Source organism: Agaricus bisporus (assembly GCF_000300575.1).
Source record: "Agaricus bisporus var. bisporus H97 unplaced genomic scaffold AGABI2scaffold_8, whole genome shotgun sequence".
Classification (NCBI taxonomy): domain Eukaryota; kingdom Fungi; phylum Basidiomycota; class Agaricomycetes; order Agaricales; family Agaricaceae; genus Agaricus; species Agaricus bisporus.
The window spans coordinates 1,550,657-1,568,523 of record NW_006267371.1 but is presented as its reverse complement, the minus strand read 5'-3'; the positions used below and the strand labels follow the sequence as shown (position 1 = coordinate 1,568,523).

The following is a 17,867-nucleotide window of genomic DNA, read 5'->3' as shown; positions in this document are numbered from 1 at the left end:
GGAACGGTTCTCCACAACCTTGCGGTATCAGAGTCCCAAATATGCGATCCGATGAGATAAAGACGGCTGAGGTACCCTTATGGAGGCGATACTAGGTCATAACACCATGATCATGATCTAAATATATCCGGCCTCGTTGCTTATTTTCACTGTTTATCCAATCTGCCATGCGTCACGATCGGGGTCTAAAACATTTGAAGCATCTTGTGCTTTTTCTATGGCACGCGGGGGAACGAGAACACCCTTTTGTCGTTCAGCTGCCTCTTCGCCCCGCGGTGCAGCTGAAGTGGACATGTGGGTGACAGCTACTGGTGAGATGAATTAAAAACAGCAAAGGAACACTCAGCACCTTCGTTGAGCTATAAAAGATCGTTTCGCAAGTCTATATCCTCCGCGGTTCGCCCAGTGAAAACATTTGACGACCAATGGTTCCCGGATTCTCAGCTTTACTACACGCTCTCCTGGCGCTCGCATGTGTCAGTCCGGCACTCGGAGGCACCTATTCTCGAACAGATAGCGTTAGCGGGAGCGGTTTCCTTGACGCTTTTTCGTATGAGGCTATCCCTGACCCAACACATGGTCGCGTGTTCGTTGCTCCTTCCACAAATATGACGGTCAAAACTCACGGCTAGTGTCAGGAACTATGTAGATGCTGGAACCGCGCGGTCGCAGAACCTGACCTTTGCGTCAGGCAATAGTTTCGTTCTCCGAGCTGATTCCAAGACAAGACTTAGCCCAAGTGGCCCCGGTAGAAACTCTGTTCGCCTTCTGTCCCGCAAGCAGTACACTACTGCTGTAATGGTGTAAGTTTTGAGTCAGTTCGAAAATTATCAGAGGTTGAACCTTTTATTAAGTTTTGACATACGCCACATGCCAGAAGGTTGCGGGTGGGCGCTGATGAGTTATGTTTCATGAATTCTTCTAATGATCACTGTCATAGAACTTGGCCTGCCGTATGGACAGTTGGCGCAGATTGGCCCAATCAGGTAATTTCATTTTTAGCTCGCAGCGCACTATATTTAATTCGTCGCACCCAGGGAGAAGTCGACATCTTGGAGGGTGTCAACGATCAAGGCACTAACCAAGCTACTTTGCATACTAGTGCCGGCACGTGTCTTTTTCTTCGTTCCTCTCGCTCAACTGAGTGTCTATCTTAGGTTGCACCATGCCCAACTCACGCGCTGAGACTGGGTGAGTTTGATGTTTCAATTCTAAAATTGGCTCTCATATGAAGGAATTCAATATAGAACCGTTGTTGGCAATGATTGTCAAGGTAATAACGGATGTGGCGTCAAATTCAGAGAAGGGAATAGCTATGGACCTTCACTGAATAGGAATGGTGGCGGTTGGTAAGTGTGGGGTGGCGGAAAATGTTCAGTCGAGCATTCTTCTCATGAACTCGTAGGTTTGCAATGGAGCGAACCAACTCTTTCATCAAGGTCTGGTTTTTCCCCAGAGGAGGTAACGTCCCTTCGGACGTGTCCAGTGGCGCATCATCAGTTAATACTGATAACTGGGGGACTCCGGGTGCCTTCTTCCCGGATAATTCTTGCTCAATCTCTAACAAGTTCGGTCCACACAATATTGTCATCAACTGTAAGTGATAGAAGCCCTTTGACCTGTGTTGCCGTTTGAATATAGACTGATTGGCTTCTGCTGCTGTCATTTAGTGACATTTTGTAAGTGGCGTCGCACTTCGTATGTTCCCAGACAATTGAATTATTTTCCTTTATACAGGTGGTGATTTCGCTGGTAACTCCGCCGTGTACGGTTCTTCTGGGTGTCCTTCTACTTGCGTTGGCGAGCATCTCCCGTCTTACAGAAGTTACTCGAATTTGTACTCATTCGGGCTAATTCTAGATTTCGTCAACAACAATCCATCAGCATTTACCAACGCTTTCTTCGACTTCGCAGGATTACGAGTCTACACTTGAGATATCCAGGGAAAGGAAGAAAAAAAGTCTACTGTGTAACAATCCATGGCAGTTTGATACTGCGTGTATATCTATTATGAAACTAAAACAGCTATACCTGTATATCACAGTTGTACCTCTATATGATTCTCTTGTGACGACCGCATGCATTGGATTGGCGTTAAGATCATTGACTCATTGACCAACCCCTTTAGACCAATGGAAGGTATTTTGGAGCAAATTTGCGACGAGTCCACTAGATCTAGCCAAGGCTAATGATGGCGGCGGTATTGTCGAAATCAACACTTGATGCGACTGCGAATCGGTTCTTGTGGTGCCAAATTTCTTCATGACTGCAAGAATCAAATCTGTGTCGAGGGCACTTCCTTCCGCAATCCACGGTGCGTGTACAAACTAGGCTTCTGGAATGCGAACGGTTTCCCGGAGCGTTCGTGCTCCCAATTCCCGCATACGAAACTTATCTCACCTGAGCACGGGTCTAACCTCAGTTCGGCACGAGCGGGTCAGAATCCAGAGCATCTGAATCTGGCCGAGCGACATGTTCCGCATGTCGAATTTCTGTTCAATACAAAAACTTTCGGAGGACTCAAAGTCGGTCAGGGCTCAATTTGGGCGGCGTTGTAGAAGAATAATATAATCATACATAGCAGTTATTAATATCCACACTATCAGCGAGGAGATGACAAAAATGTACAGGCAAATTCTCAAGCTTCTATGCTTTTGATGAAACGGGCAAGTCCTACACTCCCTACAAGTCCCACCTTCATCGCTCCATCTACAAACGGCAAAGTTGGTGGCTGAATCTGTGTCTGCATGATCGGGTTAAGCATCTATGCCCCATCATCGAAGAAATGGAACGAACCAGAGCATAGGTTTTTATCTTCTCAGTCGCAGCCAATAGACTTTTAGCCATCTCGTCTGTTGCTGCGGCATGTCGTCGATCACTTGTCCAGCTACGATAAAACACATCTGGTAAAGTTCCAATGATCTTTGGTACCCGTCTCGTAAGATCGTCAATTTCTTGTGCAACAGAAGCATCTGTGGCTGGTAGTACGTCATCTTCGCTGTCACTCTCCATTTGATCTTGAAGTTGAGGAAGACGATTTAGGATATGGACATAATCCAAAAGAATCTATCACCATGCTAGAGATCAATAGGCATGAAAGAGCATTTCTATTTTGAATCACCTTTCCACGAACGAACCATTCTTCAATCTTGTCGTGTTTCATCTCACTATCAAAGACTTCAAATAGGTCCCTGACAAGATCCAAGTCATGCGCAAGAATAGCATCAGGCGCAAGTTCCAACACTGCAATATTATGCGCAGCGTTGTAATGTCCAGCTGTCAGATAAAGTTCGTAGGCGCTATAGAACTCTCCTTTGCTGAGGGCATACTGCGCCTATTTCATCCAAGCCACACACACGGATCGGTCAGTCACTCAAAAAGGGGAAGTGGGCACTACGCATGCGTACCTTTGCCTCATCGACCCAGGCCATCGGAATTTTTAGGCTACCAACGATACCATTCGTCATCCACACATCCAAGTGAGGTGCGGAACGTGCCAATAGATCTTGAATTGCTTTTTCGCGCCTAGAACAGGAAAAAAAATACAGGGCAGGATAAGCGGCTGATAGCACTGATACTAGGAATTACCAACCCGCTACTGTTTTGAATGTGTAAGAGAACAAAAATAGCCTCTTGAATCATTCCCCAGCTCTCCAATTCGAATGCATACGTACTCGACAGCAGATCGGCCGTCGGCGAATGTCCTTTCGCCATGAGTCGTTCGTATCTTCCTTCTCTTTCTTCATCTTCACTAGTCACCTCTCTTCCGTCACCATTCACAAGAGTCTTTCGGTGCCCAGTAGGCCTCCGATCAGCAAAATCACGTATCCGCATAACCCGAGACAAGATGATGTACAGATGCCAACAGATACCAACGCCGGCCTCCAACAGCGAAGAGGAGAAGGAAAGCGGGTCAAGAACATTAGACAGAGATAGGGTAGGATCAGCATGGAGTTTAATCAATGCATAGAGCGGGTCATATGGTTCAGAATTTGATGGTTTGCTATTCCATCTCGAAAACAAAGCGCCAGGCTGTTTTTTCTTCTGGACATCAAGTAACCAAGGTGGCAAGGGTTTTGCTATCGTTCTTGGTCGTGAAGTTGGATTTGATTGCTGCGAAATGAGCTTTTCATATGACCTTATAACGTCGGCGATTGAGGCTTCAAGACCTTGCCCGTACCACAAACATAACCCAAAAACGCGCTTCCAATCCAGCCCAGAACAAACATCGGCGTCCTTGTCTGTGAGTTCCTTTTCCTCCTCTTCATCATCTAAGATTCCGCCCAAAATGGAAAAAATCTTCCATACACCCCTTCCAATCAAACCACTGCCAAAACCTGTACCAGCGCCTGGCCCAAGTTTATCTGTTTTCCAAATACGTAGTTGTTCTCTGATATCATCTCGGAACATTTCGTCACCGCCGGCCTGACTGATGAGAGTGGAAAGTTTGATAAAATTACCCTCTGCCGCAACAACGCAAGCTTTTTCAATTTGATGACCCGTAAGATGCGTAAATGCGGTGTCGGCAGGGGTATATGAGCCTATGAAAGTGCGTCAGATATGGAGCACTTAGAATAAGTAGAAACGTACCACCAGATACAAGTCCGTTGGCTTTCGTTCTCAAATCCGAGTCAACGGCGGGCTTTGAAACTTCTTCCAACCAGTGTCCAAGTGCAGCCTTTCGCCGTAATGAAAGGATGCAGTTGCGAATGTCAGGGGTGATAGCCGAAGGTGCTGCGAAGGAGGAAGTGTTGTGCTGGCCGCCCAAATGTAGGTCTACGGGGTCGAATAAAGCCACACCAAGACGAAACAGGGCGGCAGTGCCGGAGAAATCAGTTGATGGAAATATTGAGGCAAAAGATGCAAAATCAAGGTATTTGGCCGTTGAGGATGACTGTGTGGTATCTGACGATGTAGATGGCAGTGGTTCGAGAGATGCGCCAGGAACACCCGTGGCGTCAATAACAATATTGGTGTTAGTCAAGTGATGCTGAAGAAGCTTATGGGACAGTGTCATAGTAGTTTCTGAGTCGGAACTATTCGCAATTGAGTTATTGACTGAGTTGGAGGCAAGGGTAGCGGAGGTATTGGTGAGATACAATGTTGATGAATTGGCAGAAGGACTGTTGGTAACAAGGGCGTTGGATACAGTTTACCGCCGCAAAAGGCAGGACTCACGAAGATGATGATGATGACGGATTGCATATACTGCCTAGGTGTACCAGGACGCCACCAGGACCCCAGGAAACGCGAAATGACCGACCCAGGGCAAGCCCAGCATCGATGAAAAGACCTTCGTGACTGTTGGCAATCGACGTTGCTTTATCCACTCTCGCATATTTGCGGCAAGGAAGATGAGGAGGTTCAACATGGTGAGCAAACGACCGTCTCTGAAGGAAGGTGACAAAAAAAAATTGGAGTTTAGACAATTGATTTTAGATGCGACAGACCTCACGAGACTCCGACCTCAGACCATCCACATCAGACTCCCTGCCGTGCTTTCGTGGCAGAGCTTTGGGGGGAGAATATATGTTTAAACGTTTGCGAGAAGTCTTCGGATCGGGCTTGTAGATTGCCTTGAGTGCAGCCGCCTCCTCTGGCATACGGAAGAGGGAAGTCTGCATGACATGCATCTTCTGCGCATCAACGCCGAGCTGCTGTGCCCACGGTATGATTGTCGGATCGCGACTCAACGGTGCCACACGCGTCTGGGCATCGACTTCGTGTGCATAGCGGATTTCACCATCCTCGCCTTGAACAAGTGCATTATTTTTGTGCGTCGCAGCTCCCCCGCGTACAGTCACCACAAGTTGGTCTTCACGCAAATCTGAGGAGGAAGATTCTGAACTCGAATCCTCCGATTCGGTGAGGCCTTCTTCCTCGGCGGATTCATTGTCTTCAGCTGGTTCTTCCACAGGTTTCTTTGGCGGGGAGGATCTGTGTGGGGACGGTCGCGTCGGACGGGCGTCCTCTTCGTCGCTGCTGCTGCTCTCGGATGCGAAAGCCCGGAAACGCGCCATTGAGAATTAATGACAGAAGGAGGATTTGAACTTGAAGCACAAGTGCTAAGCCCTCCGTTCCAAATAATGATAAACAAGCGGATTATCAGTCCGGTCATTGTCATCCCGAACTGCAGATTGCAACGATTCAGTTGGTATGGTATGCATATGCTAAATGCTAGTGAAACGTCCTACAGCGACCCAAATACAAGAAACATCCAGGAAAGGTGTCCAGAAGTAAAGTAAAAGAAATCTCCCATATCAATAATTCCAGGAATCCAAATTGATACGTTCTCCTCGTAGCGAGCCATTGCCGCAGGCAATGTCATGAATGGCATTTTGAACCCATACTTGTTTCACCCTATACTTCCATCGACCAATTTTACATCGGTCGGCTTCCATCGAACAGACTTTGCTTCAGTTTGACACGCCCATTCGATGCGACCCTCCTTCGTTCAACCTCCACACGACGGGTGAGTGACACGTCTGGCTCATCAATTGTGGAAATCGTGCCCATGTTGACGTTCCTGAATCGCGTCTCATCAGCATGTCCTAAAATGTCGGAATGAGTAACACTGTCCGATCCGCACTCCAATTTCAACCATTCCGTAGGAAAGGATTAATATCAAAATCTCCACTCACTTCATAATCTGCGCGACCACTACTGTCTGTCAGTGCTGCAGCAAGCAAGTCCAAGTCTGTCATCCCCGACAGCCCGCTGATAGATGAAGCATTTCCAGAAGTGTTCATCGAGCGAACTGATTGGTCAGGAGTATTATTTCTTGACGAGGTAACGGGTGACAGTTGACGAGGCGTCATCGATGCAGATACCTCTGGTGATGTCCACGACCCACTCAGCTCTTCATATGCCTCGTTTTCGAAGTCAATCAATTGACCCTCAGGAATGCTGGTGTTGGAGTAATCAGGCGAACTGGGTGCGTATGAAATATTTCCAGCATAGCTTGAATCTACGATAGCATCACTTGGTGCCTGAGGTGGGCGGGGAAGCGGCCTCCCTACATAATGATGACGGCCATTCTGCGGTGAAGGAGATGTAGTATATCCTGAATTCGGATTGGAGGGAGTCGAGGAATGATGACTGGGAAGTGAGGTGATTTTGACTTTCGGAATGCAGCCAGTGTATCTAGGCGTCTGGCTTGGCGTGCTGAATGTTTCTGGTATATTCGGCGCCTCATCTGGTGAGGGCTGACTGTAAAATCCTCTTCCACCATCAGGGAATAGAGCACTACGAGCTGGCACAGGCGTTGTAGGAGAGGAAATAGATATATTCGTGGATAGTGGCGATGATGACCTTCGTATGGACGTGTTTTCCGCCGATTGTGGCGATAGTATCAATTGCAGTGGACCCGATGGTGGCAGCGTCTCGTAAGCTCGGTGCAAATCGTGAGTACTTTCATCGACTACTGAACTAATGTCACTCTCAGACATCGTAACTGTTTCGTTAGACCATTCTTCCCAACTACCATGCCTATTGGCGTCCGTTGCAGGCTCGTTGTTGGAATCATACGCAGGGTTCAACCTTGATCGAACAGTCGTCACCTGCGGTCCGAGTGGACTGGAAGGAATGACGATTGGATTCGGCGTCGTTTTTGTCCTTTGCGGTCCTGCTTTTTTTGGCCGTCGTCTCAAGAATGGCTCAATAGCTTCTGCAACTTTTCTATCACGGAGAGATAGTACGTGTGGCTCGTTCCACGATGGCGTTGTAGGTTCCGTAGGTTCCAGATTACTCGGTTCAGGCGACTGGGGGACGGGAGTAGGAGGGCCTTCATTACTACAGCTTAGACTTCGTGTTGAAGAATCTTCCGGACTTATCACAGGAGATGATATATCTGCTGGAGGCATTTTCATTGCCAACAGGCTCCGTGGCTCTGGTTCAACTCGACGAATCTCACCGCTTTCGGGCTGCCTCTCGAGTAATTCCCAAGTATCCCAAGATTCGTCAGATTCTTCGTCAAACTCCCTCTTCTTTTTCCCCTTCTTCTCCTTCTCCTTCTCCCTCGTCTTACTCCGGAATAATCTTTTGGATGAAGATTTGATACTCTCTGGCTTTGGAGTCGCCAGCGTCAACGTCGAATGCCCAAAGGGAAGCCGAAAAACAGTGGACGACGTAAGTGACGTTGTACTCCGATAGCAGTTGGCATTAGCAGGTGCAGAATATGGTGAAGACTCCGGGACAGGATGGGCAGAGTATGCTCGATCTTGTGGAGATAGATGTTTCGCTGGGAACAGGGTTCGGAGCGGCGACAGTGACAAGAACCTTTTAGTCGTCGACCTCACAGGACTGATCCGTGGTTCCTCTTCCGAATCATCCGCTGTTAAGTCGTTTTTACTAGACCATTTGGCACTTGGCCGACCCCGCGATGGCCCTGACCCTAAATGTGAATCAATGCTAATGTTGGCCGCCGCCGATGATAGACTCGGTTTAGGAAATGTGATCCCCTGGTTTGACTCCATCCTGCTTGCCCGATCAATTGACAGCTCATTTGGATGAGTATTTTCTATGATTTCCAGAGAGTCCTCTGACTCAGAAGGTGAGGGTGAGTCCGAAAGAGAATTTTGTGTTATTGACCGTTCGCTTCCAGGAATATGAGTTTGGTGATCCGTGGAGTGATGGCTGGACACCTCTAATGACGCTGGCGACGAGGATTGGGTAGGCGTGTTGGAAGGAGCCAGCGCGCCGCTGATAGCTTCCTGAAACGATGGGGGAGGGTAATCAGGAACGCCTGTGTACAAAAATGTGTCCGTTATTGAGTTCGGGCGGGATGATCGATTCAAGGGAAAGATATTCTTCACCTTCATCGATGCCATCCAAAACTACTCGACCAGCTCTACTTCGTACGCCGCGCTTCAACCTCATAAAATTTTCGAACTTCTTCGGACCGATATTGAACCTTGCAACTTCATTCTGCACAGGCCTCTCAGTGTTAGACAATGATCTATCAACACCTCTAGAGCGGTTATTTGGATTTGCCGCCGCCGCGTCCGCCGCGATCAATCTTGCCTTTGATGGGGATGAATGTGATCCTGGACTTGTCGAAGCTTCATGTTCCTGTGCTCGGATTGTGCTTGGATATGGGGAAATACGAGCTGCGTCCGCAATTCTGTAGGGCGACATAGTCGAGCGGAGCGAAGTGAGAGGAGACACTCTTTTGGTATAACATGCGTGTGCCACGATCCTGCGGCGTTGTCCATTCTACTTTACCCTTATTTGTCCCTTCCACTCGTGCAGATGCCGATTCTCCGTTCATTGAAGGGTGTGTGGATATCGGGGGTAGTTGTCTGCATGAAATTCGAGAAGTTCTCGATCGCTTGCTCCGGGTTCTATTGGAATTAATAGTTGAAGTAGAACGACAATGATTCTATAAGGAAAACCCCAAGTAAAGGCGTGGCCGAACTATAAGCATACTGCTTGTCTGACCATATGTGCAGGGTACTGTTTCGTTATTCACTTCGTCGGGGACTTGTTCATTTTATATGACCCAACACTTTCCTGGAGTCAATACACGCAAGGAACTTCTTATCACGACGCAAATGTGGTTTAGTTACAGTGGAGACATTGGTTAATCTAATGCTCCATTTCCGTTGCAATAGTCAACGTTTCCTTTGGCTGGATTTCCAGCCCACTGATTGTTATAATGATGTCATTAGAATCCACTCTAAGTTATGTGTTGCGCCACTCACTGTTGGAAAGCGCCTTTCATCACCCGAAGCGCCAAAGACAGCGAAGGACAAGACGAATATCATAACCTGAGCACCTCCATCTAGCGCTCCTCCAAGAATATAATTGTATTTTTTGTACCATCCTGGATGATACTTCCTTAACCAGAATTGGGACACGAGGCCAACGATAATGCAGGAAGTGATCACGGAGTTTACGCCAACTGACATCCACGAGGAGTACTTGATGCAATGAGTTAGACTATCATCGTCTAGGCAAAGGCGTGGCATACCATATAAATTATGGGGAGATTGATCGAATCGACGTCAATAGGCCCGATTTTCGGCCAGCGCTAGTATACTCAGTCAGCAGGTTGCCCCACATGATCGTTGCTCATTTAATATTGCTCACCCTCCAAATAAGCCACTGAATGAAGGTAGGGACCATTCCGATAAGCAAACTTAATGGAATGACGAAGTAGGGTCCACCGCGTCCATACAGTTGCTTCGCCAAAGACCAAGTAACAGCTGCGCTATTCAAACTCTGTACCGCCTGACCACTCCAGATGTTCGTTCCGGTGGGACTGAGTAAGATCTCTCGCTGTGCCGTCACGATGGAAATCATAACAACTGCATTAGAGTAAACCTCCACTTGCTGTAGTCCAGCCACTAAATGATGCACTCACTGTAGTTTACCGCAGCCCCTTGTTTCGGTATAAGAAAATTCCAGAAGTGACATGTATAAAATATAGAACTTACCGAGGATCGTCCCCCAGACTTGGGTCAAGAACATAGTGCGGGGAGGAATTTTCAGGTATTGACCCATTTTTAAATCGGCAGCTAGACCGATGGACGTGCTCACAACATCGTGACTCCACATAGAAAACTATATGACTTCAATCAACAGGACAAGGTCGTCGCCATATCACTCACGTAGAGGTTTGCCACAGGTTTCCCTGGATTCACAGCTCCCGCGACCATTTTCATTAACTGATTGGTGGCAATACCGTTCCCCATTCTGGCGTACAGTAGTGTAGAAAAGGGCTTATTGACAGATTAAGAGACGTACACCATCAAAGACGAGAATCATACCGTGATAAAAGCACCAAGTAACAGCGCAATGATGTATGACCACCAAGGAAGTGTTGTTTGGCCCTTCAAAACGACGATTAATCCTACAAAATCATAAGGTCCTGAACACTGATAGAGTAAGTAAACCTACCAGCAAAAAATGACAAAAAAAGAAGGATGGTATACCACCACCACGGTGCTTCCTCGTATTTTTGCATCGCCTATAAATATAGTTTATTACTCTCACTAACAAATGATCTAACAAATTAATTACCTGGTAGTGAGGATCCGTTTGGGTTTTATGATAGGCGAGCTTGAAAGAATCTTTAGCATATCCACCCCAAAAGAAGATGCAGTGCGCGATTAATGCTCCAATCTTGTCGTACGTCAGCGAAAAAAAACCATTATCGTAAAGATGAAATACTTGCTGAAAGGTTTTGAGTCAAGTTGCTCCACGCATTAGACCCAGTAAGTGCTGGCAATCCAACTTCTTCCAGAGCCGTCGTATTCAAAGTAAAAGTTGTCCCAAAAACAGCCGCTTGATTGTAAATGGTTCCATTGGAAGAGAAAATTGAAGATGATAGCATTGGGAAAGAGAGCGACTAGAGTTGAAAACCACATTAGTAGAATATGAATCGGGATTGGGAAAAACAACTCACGTTCCACGTATTGCTGTAATAGATACCCATAATTGTTATATAACAGAAAAAGTAGCCAATCCATGAATTCGCTGATGGCATCGTCGTGAGCAACCTTCTCGATTAACTCCCACTGCGCACAATTCACCTTGTTGTATGAGTGGATAACTCATGAACCTAAACTCAGATAAGAAACCTGTGACACAATACGGGAATGTGGAAGCTCACGCTGATCCAATATACTGCCAATCGAATGAAATACTTAAAAATCCCAAACCTTCGTTGCCATCCGAGCCCCCAAAGAAATTCGTAAATATATCCACAACGTTCTTCGAAGCATGTTGTGACGCCAAGCAAAAGACACTGAATCCGTTTAAAAGCGGAAAGATATATGATGGCAAAACTTCGTAAAAGAACATTCCTGTGAAAGCGGCCCAGAACAGCTTTACACGCTTCCCGTTGGCAGTAGTGTCAAAGTGTAAGGCTGGAGCGAGATTTCAGACCACACTATCCGCATAGAAATTAGGGAAAAACGCACCTTGGAAAACAGAAACTGTTGGTAGATTCTACAATTCCTTTGAGTTTGATTAAAAGGTGAAGGGACTGAAACCACCTACAAACCAATAGACCATCTCTGCCGGGTATACAGTCAATGGTCGGAGAAGACCAACTAGACCGTACCTTTACAAAACGCCATCAGCGGTTGTTAGAATCGAGAACACATTTCGAGTCTTACCCAAAACAAGCAGTAGAAAATGTCGCGAGCACAGCAGTTGTAGCTTGCACATTAGTATCATAATAGAGCTGGAGTACACTCATTAGCCAATGCCCTGAAGAAGAGAACACCTACAAGCAAACTCACCCGTTGAACGGCAAAATTCAGAACAGCAGCACTTTGAGCAGATGCAGTCGATGCAACGAGCGAAGCAACAACATGCTAATCAAGACCACGGCACAAACGACACAAAACGTATCATCGCTTAGATTTTTTCGGAACGGATACTATCATTGGGCGTTACTCACCTCCTTCAACGTAAAAGGCCCAGGATTGACAATCTCAATAATACTACCCAAAAAACTCAATCGAGTTCCTTCAACTTTGGCTCTGGTGGGTAGAATTTTCGCCCACGCATTCCCGACAGAATAAGTCAACAGTAGCAAAAAGACGGTCGACACCGTCATTTGAACCGGTTTGAATCGATATATCTGGCAAACAAGAGAAATAAGTAATTTTGCCAAACAACAAAAATTTGTTTCACACTCACCTGGCATAGTGCAGCACCTAACCCAGCAAACACAGTCCCGAGCACCAAAGACCTAAAGGTCAACGCACGATCTCCATCGTCTCTGATATCCACAACGTATTTCGAAACATCACTTCCAGTCGTTATAATCGGTTCATCTTCCAATATCTGCCCTTTCTCTCTTTCTTCGTATAGACTCCCACTTGCGCGTCTGGCATATGAACTTTCTGAATCTGAAGCTTTTTCGTCGATTTTGTCTGTGTCTTGGCTGGGAGAAGCTGATCGGGCAAGCTTTGGTTTACCCCTCCGCGATTTAAATCGATCCAACAGCATTGACGAGTTGTCACTTCCGGGATGCAATAACGAATGCGAATGCCAGAAACGAAGAGATCAAAGGCAGGACGTAGCGGAAGGAGAACGTCAAGCAGAGAACCGAGATAAGAAGGCCAGATAGTACAACCGTCCACTTTATATCCAAGTGCCCACGACCTGACAACCTCAAGAAGTAGATACGGGGAATCAGTATATCCACTATTCTCAACCATATGGGCAGACTCACCTTATCCAAAAACGTTCTTCCACAAAAAATCGAAGCTTCCACATGGTGCAGAGTCCCGATTGGTACATACATACACAAGGGTTAATTCCAACATCTTGATATCTCATGACGTCTTGCAAAACCCCAATATTGCGAGAACGGCCCGGGAGGAAATCGCTTTCATCCGATTCGTCTAAATGACACTTCCCTTTCTCATCAAATCACCGGGGAGGGGTCCTTTCCGTTGCGTAAGTCTAGGTGTATGATGACGCAAGATCAAAGTTCTTATACTTTTTAATTAAATCACCTGCAGAGCTACACGTCAAAACTTCATAAGTAACGAAAAAACGAAAAGAAAAAGAACTGTACAAACCAATTTTTTCGTACTTACACACTTCGCCCTAACATATCATGTGAAATAGTCGCATGACCTTTTGCAAGAACAAGATGATGATTGCGTGCTCAGGTTCTCGGAAGGGACATTGAAGTGGTGAAATCTAGTGGCACGAGATAAAGAATCACCTACTTGTCAATCTTGCAAATAGGTTTTAGGGTCCAAAGGAACCTAGTAATGAAAAAAAAAATCAGGAATAATCCAACAGATAGATAACGCCATAAAAACCGAAAATCACCATTTCTCAAAACACGATAGCGACATTTTCCAATTCCGAACTGACGATACATCGGACATAGATCAATTCCCGATTTCATTATCAAAACAAAAAAAAAACAAAAAAACCTCCTTTATCGTACCTGTAAACGCCAGAGCTCTTATCAGAAACAAAAGAGAAAAGAAACCATACTACACAGAGAAGTTATCAATAACTTATCATGTCAGGTATCGGTGGTTTTTTCACATGTTGGCAGCTGGCCAAGAGAGAGATCACAATTATAGATAGTCATGCTTTACCTTGGCCCCACCCCCACCCTCCGATGCGGGAGCACGTCATTGACATTATAGCTACATCTCTTTTCAAACAGTCTAAAAAGCTCAGTTTTCAATAATTATACTAAATGTTACCATATCAAGGTACTCACCTAAAAACCGATTACTGTACGGATCCTGGGATGAAATAAAGTGCCTATACCTCGGATAAAAATACACAGTTCCACCCCCCACCCGAATTAGAAACCAAAATTAAAATGTGTAGTATGTCACATACCAACCACATAAAGTGAACAGAAGAAAGGGAAACTGACTTGACAGTAACTCAACCAACATTTTCAATAATCCCAGGGATGAACGCCCACATCATAATTGAGCTTCGCTTACAACCTCAAAAAAAAAAACCGGAATTCGAGTTGGCCCCACCCTTACTGTACTCTCCGATGCGAGAGCACGTCATTGACATTATAGCTACAATATCTTTTTCAACCAGTCTAAAAGCTAAACTTTTTCAACAATGACACTGAATGTTACCATCTCAAGTATCACTCACCTAAAAAACCGATTATGGGTCCTGGGCTGGTCCTGGGATGAAATAAAGCGCCTATACCTCGGATAAAAATACACAAACAACTTACCGATTTCCACCACCCACACACCAAAAACAAGATCCCATCATCCTATCACCTCCGTAAATAGAATGTGTACCGCCAACATTATCTCTAAAATCAACGAAAAAAAATGAACATCCGTCACAAGACCGTGCAAAAAATTGTCAAGGTATCAAGTTTGAACAACAAACAAGACGATTGATTCTTCTTGAACATTTAAAAGAAAACGCAACGATTTATCGCAAATCCAGAACATCAAATGCTTTAAAATTCAATCCGCCTCATCCAACTTCGCTCGATCACGTTCTCTGTCTAGACCAACAAAAAAGAAAAAAACCATTTTCTCAAAACATTCTCATTACACACCCCCCTCTCCGATAATGCAGTGTCATCTGGGCCTCACACCCTCTAATTCGTCTGCGCCCCCACAGCCTACCCAAAAAACCCCATCAGCCACCTTCCCTCATTTTCATTCAACATTTCAAACCACTCACCAATCTCTTCAAATGCTCCATAAACACCTGCAAACTCACATCATCCGTAAATATCGCCTGCCCCGCCGACCCCGTACTCGTCCCATACATCGTCGTCGACATATGCGTCGTCGACGGATTCAATTTCGATAACAAAAACCTCGCTTGAGATCCTCCTTGATCACATACAATATATCTCGGAATCGGGAATCGATCCACAAGAAGTTCCTATATCCACAAAGTGTTAAGGATATTGATTGAGAGGAAGAAGGGAGAAAGGAGAGACAACGCACCTGAGCATCAACAACAGGCAACTCCAACAACTCTTTAAAATTCTCATATCCTTCTTGTTCCTGATACCCCTGTTTCCTCCACTGCGCCACTTGTTCCCCATGAAAAATCAAAATATGGAAAAACGTATCCAACAAGAGTATAACATCATGCTTGATAGACACACTATCCAAAAGCACAGGTTGAGGTTGAGCGTCAAATGTATACGACATCAACGTCGGTTGAATCATAATCAACGAATTGTTCACGTCTTCCTCATTCAACACATGTCTAACAAATGACTTGAGTTTAAAGAAATAACGGAAAACCACCGCACTCACCGGTAAAAAGCAGTTTCATCAGGACTGTTATTAAACACCTGCAAAAACTGACTCCTCCTCAAATGAAACATAAACTGCGGATAAATACTAAAATTATCCGTCAACCTAAAACTCGTCGAATCCTCCTTCCTATAATCCGCAAACTTCTGACACAACCTAATCAACATCCTATCCAACCACCTCAACACATCCGGCGAGTCATCCACTTCAGCTTTAAACACCGCAATGCGTGCCATCAACACCGCAGCAGCTTCTTGATCAAATGAAGCAGCTACACTGGGTGACCCCGCTTCTGCGAAATTACGTGCCATGGTGGAGACGCGTAAACGTTGTTGACCGGATGCATGTTGGTAGTGAGTGATGAATTGAATAAGACCTCGAGATCCTTGTTGGAGGGGTTGACCTGCAGGAGTGACGACTTCAAAGTAGACTCCAGTAGACGTCCGAGGCGTGATGGCATTAATTTTCCAAGCCGAAGTTTGACCAATACCAATCTCAGTTTCGCCTACACACGCTGATTTTTTGCCTGCTGAAATGGCATGACCGATGAGACCCGACACTCTCAGTTCTTTTGTAGTCTAAGGAAACAGGAATCAAAAAGAGTTGGAAGAAAAGAGAGAGAGAATGAACGAACCTGGACGTCAAAGGTCGCGTTGAAACCCATCTGGAGATGACCTTGATCGTCCTTGTTGAACAAACGCAAGAAACTTTGCTTAAAGATCGAGGTGGCAAACGAGTCAGAGAGGACGATGACACCATTCGTCGAGCCCGGCAATGACTTCATCTCTTGCAAACCGACTTGATCGAGACATCCGGCAAAGAGATCGACGACATGACCATTGTTGGAGGCGCGTTTGCCAAGGGCTTCGTAGAACTATCCCAATGCGGATGAGTGGAAGAATCGGATAGCATATAGTGGACTGACCTTGATGGCACGCTTGTAGTGCTTTGCGCTGTCACGATCGATATCATGATGGGAGCGAATAGGCTCTTTGAGTTCATTGCTGACGACCATGCCAGGACCTTCGGTGGCGGGACCACCGGCGAACAACATGATCCTGGCACCCGTGCTAGGATAAGTGGTTTCAAGAAGACCCACGGCGACGCTAAGAGCGACACCGGTGCAGCGTAAAGCGCGTTTATCGTTGGCTACAGGCCAGGGGTCGCGGGTGAGAGTCTCGAGAATACCGGTGAGCTGGAATTCGACTTGGGAGACGGGGAGCAAGAAGCGGGAGGCACCAAAGGATTGGGGTGGGAGAGGCTGGCCAGGACGAGGGCAGCACGGTTTTGAGAGCTGAGGCCAAGCATGTCTTGGATTTGCTTGGGCTGGTACTCTTTTCCGCCACGGAAGACGTAGGATTTGGAACATTCGTTGTACCCGAGTTCGTGGACTAGGGTCTAAAAAAAGAAGATGAGAGGATGAAAGAGAAAAAAAAGAGGATACAGACCATGGTGCCAAAGGTGATCAAGCCGACCAAAGCGTAAGGAGGGAGCAAACTGAGGCTGATGACCAGGGCGTCTCGGAGAGCCTTGAGGTCATCCTCGTCCAAGCAGGTATCGACGACGAACAAGAATACGGGGGGAACCTGTGCGGGACGTGCGAGCGTATACTCGATGGTGGTGTATTTGGGCAAGAGCTCTGCGGGGAGGTTTGTACTGGAAATGTCCTTGTAGTGGGGAGGGAAAGCATTGCGGGAGAGACAAAAGGGGCATATCCAGAGTTTGCCGCGGATGTCGATTTGGCTAAGAGGAGGGTGAGTGGGGAGTAGAGTGTGAGTGAATTACAGACCAGTAGGGGTTCAAGACGGCGCGACAGGGGGGTTTGCAGGCGACAGGCTCGTAGAGAACGGGAGGGAGGTCTTCTCTAATTTTCAAGGGGGTGTAGAGAGCGGCGATGGGGACGACGGTCCTCGTGGCCTCGATGCGGGACGAAGGCCAGACGTTCCACGAGAAACGAACGCCTGAGAGAGTGAGTAAAACATTGTAGAAGAAGAATTGCACACACCGTCGCGTTCCTCGACATCTTCAAAGTTGAGCATGATGGAGGAGAGAAGCCACGTATAGAAGAGCACGTGAGAGTCAAGAAAGAGTTGCAGCACCGCCTCTCTCAACCTGCGA

The 17,867-nt window shown here is 46.4% G+C and overlaps 5 protein-coding genes across 5 annotated transcripts; 2 read left to right on the top strand and 3 right to left on the bottom strand.

The window, feature by feature from the left end:
* The first annotated feature begins 288 nt into the window (after positions 1 to 288).
* On the top strand, positions 289 to 1,950 carry AGABI2DRAFT_194297 (hypothetical protein). Its single transcript, XM_006463425.1, has 11 exons — positions 289 to 586; positions 639 to 803; positions 855 to 887; positions 941 to 986; positions 1,038 to 1,107; positions 1,158 to 1,191; positions 1,248 to 1,349; positions 1,406 to 1,596; positions 1,671 to 1,679; positions 1,738 to 1,800; positions 1,861 to 1,950. Exons 1-11 carry the CDS (start codon positions 426 to 428, stop codon positions 1,932 to 1,934), a joined length of 948 nt encoding a protein of 315 aa, XP_006463488.1. The 5' UTR covers positions 289 to 425; the 3' UTR covers positions 1,935 to 1,950.
* Positions 1,951 to 2,547: 597 nt separating this feature from the next.
* AGABI2DRAFT_225316 (hypothetical protein) lies at positions 2,548 to 6,020 on the bottom strand (the record flags this gene model as incomplete). Its single annotated transcript, XM_006463424.1, has 8 exons — positions 2,548 to 2,743; positions 2,797 to 3,066; positions 3,122 to 3,334; positions 3,408 to 3,525; positions 3,593 to 4,541; positions 4,591 to 5,123; positions 5,179 to 5,390; positions 5,451 to 6,020. 8 exons carry the CDS (start codon positions 6,018 to 6,020, stop codon positions 2,639 to 2,641), a joined length of 2,970 nt encoding a protein of 989 aa, XP_006463487.1. The 3' UTR covers positions 2,548 to 2,638.
* Positions 6,021 to 7,737: 1,717 nt separating this feature from the next.
* AGABI2DRAFT_194294 (hypothetical protein) lies at positions 7,738 to 8,338 on the top strand (the record flags this gene model as incomplete). The annotated part of the gene is made up of 1 exon (XM_006463423.1): positions 7,738 to 8,338. A coding segment is annotated over one exon (414 nt), but the record flags the coding sequence as incomplete, so codon positions are not given.
* Positions 8,339 to 9,515: 1,177 nt separating this feature from the next.
* Positions 9,516 to 12,963, bottom strand: AGABI2DRAFT_187070 (hypothetical protein; the record flags this gene model as incomplete). The annotated part of the gene is made up of 21 exons (XM_006463422.1): positions 9,516 to 9,643; positions 9,702 to 9,920; positions 9,971 to 10,030; positions 10,090 to 10,307; positions 10,364 to 10,381; positions 10,437 to 10,563; positions 10,611 to 10,721; positions 10,770 to 10,852; positions 10,900 to 10,969; positions 11,023 to 11,124; positions 11,177 to 11,350; positions 11,408 to 11,478; positions 11,535 to 11,563; positions 11,615 to 11,870; positions 11,925 to 11,952; positions 12,004 to 12,067; positions 12,123 to 12,190; positions 12,249 to 12,323; positions 12,410 to 12,592; positions 12,652 to 12,788; positions 12,855 to 12,963. The coding sequence occupies 21 exons, from the start codon at positions 12,961 to 12,963 to the stop codon at positions 9,581 to 9,583; spliced, it is 2,265 nt and encodes a 754-aa protein (XP_006463485.1). The 3' UTR covers positions 9,516 to 9,580.
* Positions 12,964 to 15,064: 2,101 nt separating this feature from the next.
* On the bottom strand, positions 15,065 to 17,807 carry AGABI2DRAFT_194293 (copii coat protein; the record flags this gene model as incomplete). Its single annotated transcript, XM_006463421.1, has 11 exons — positions 17,755 to 17,807; positions 17,539 to 17,710; positions 17,198 to 17,492; positions 17,033 to 17,147; positions 16,675 to 16,955; positions 16,384 to 16,623; positions 15,750 to 16,327; positions 15,432 to 15,699; positions 15,160 to 15,366; positions 15,116 to 15,119; positions 15,065 to 15,094 (listed from the first exon to the last, which is right to left on the bottom strand). Coding segments are annotated over exons 1-11 (2,223 nt in total), but the record flags the coding sequence as incomplete, so codon positions are not given.
* Positions 17,808 to 17,867: the final 60 nt, after the last annotated feature.

Bases quoted from the DNA above. Each gene is read 5' to 3' on its own strand.
- AGABI2DRAFT_194297 (XM_006463425.1), top strand. From the start codon at position 426: ATGGTTCCCGGATTCTCAGCTTTACTACACGCTCTCCTGGCGCTCGCA. The intron at 1,192-1,247 runs GTGAGTTTGATG...AATTCAATATAG, and splicing joins AACTCACGCGCTGAGACTGG to AACCGTTGTTGGCAATGATT. The intron at 1,801-1,860 runs GCGAGCATCTCC...GGCTAATTCTAG, and splicing joins GTGTCCTTCTACTTGCGTTG to ATTTCGTCAACAACAATCCA.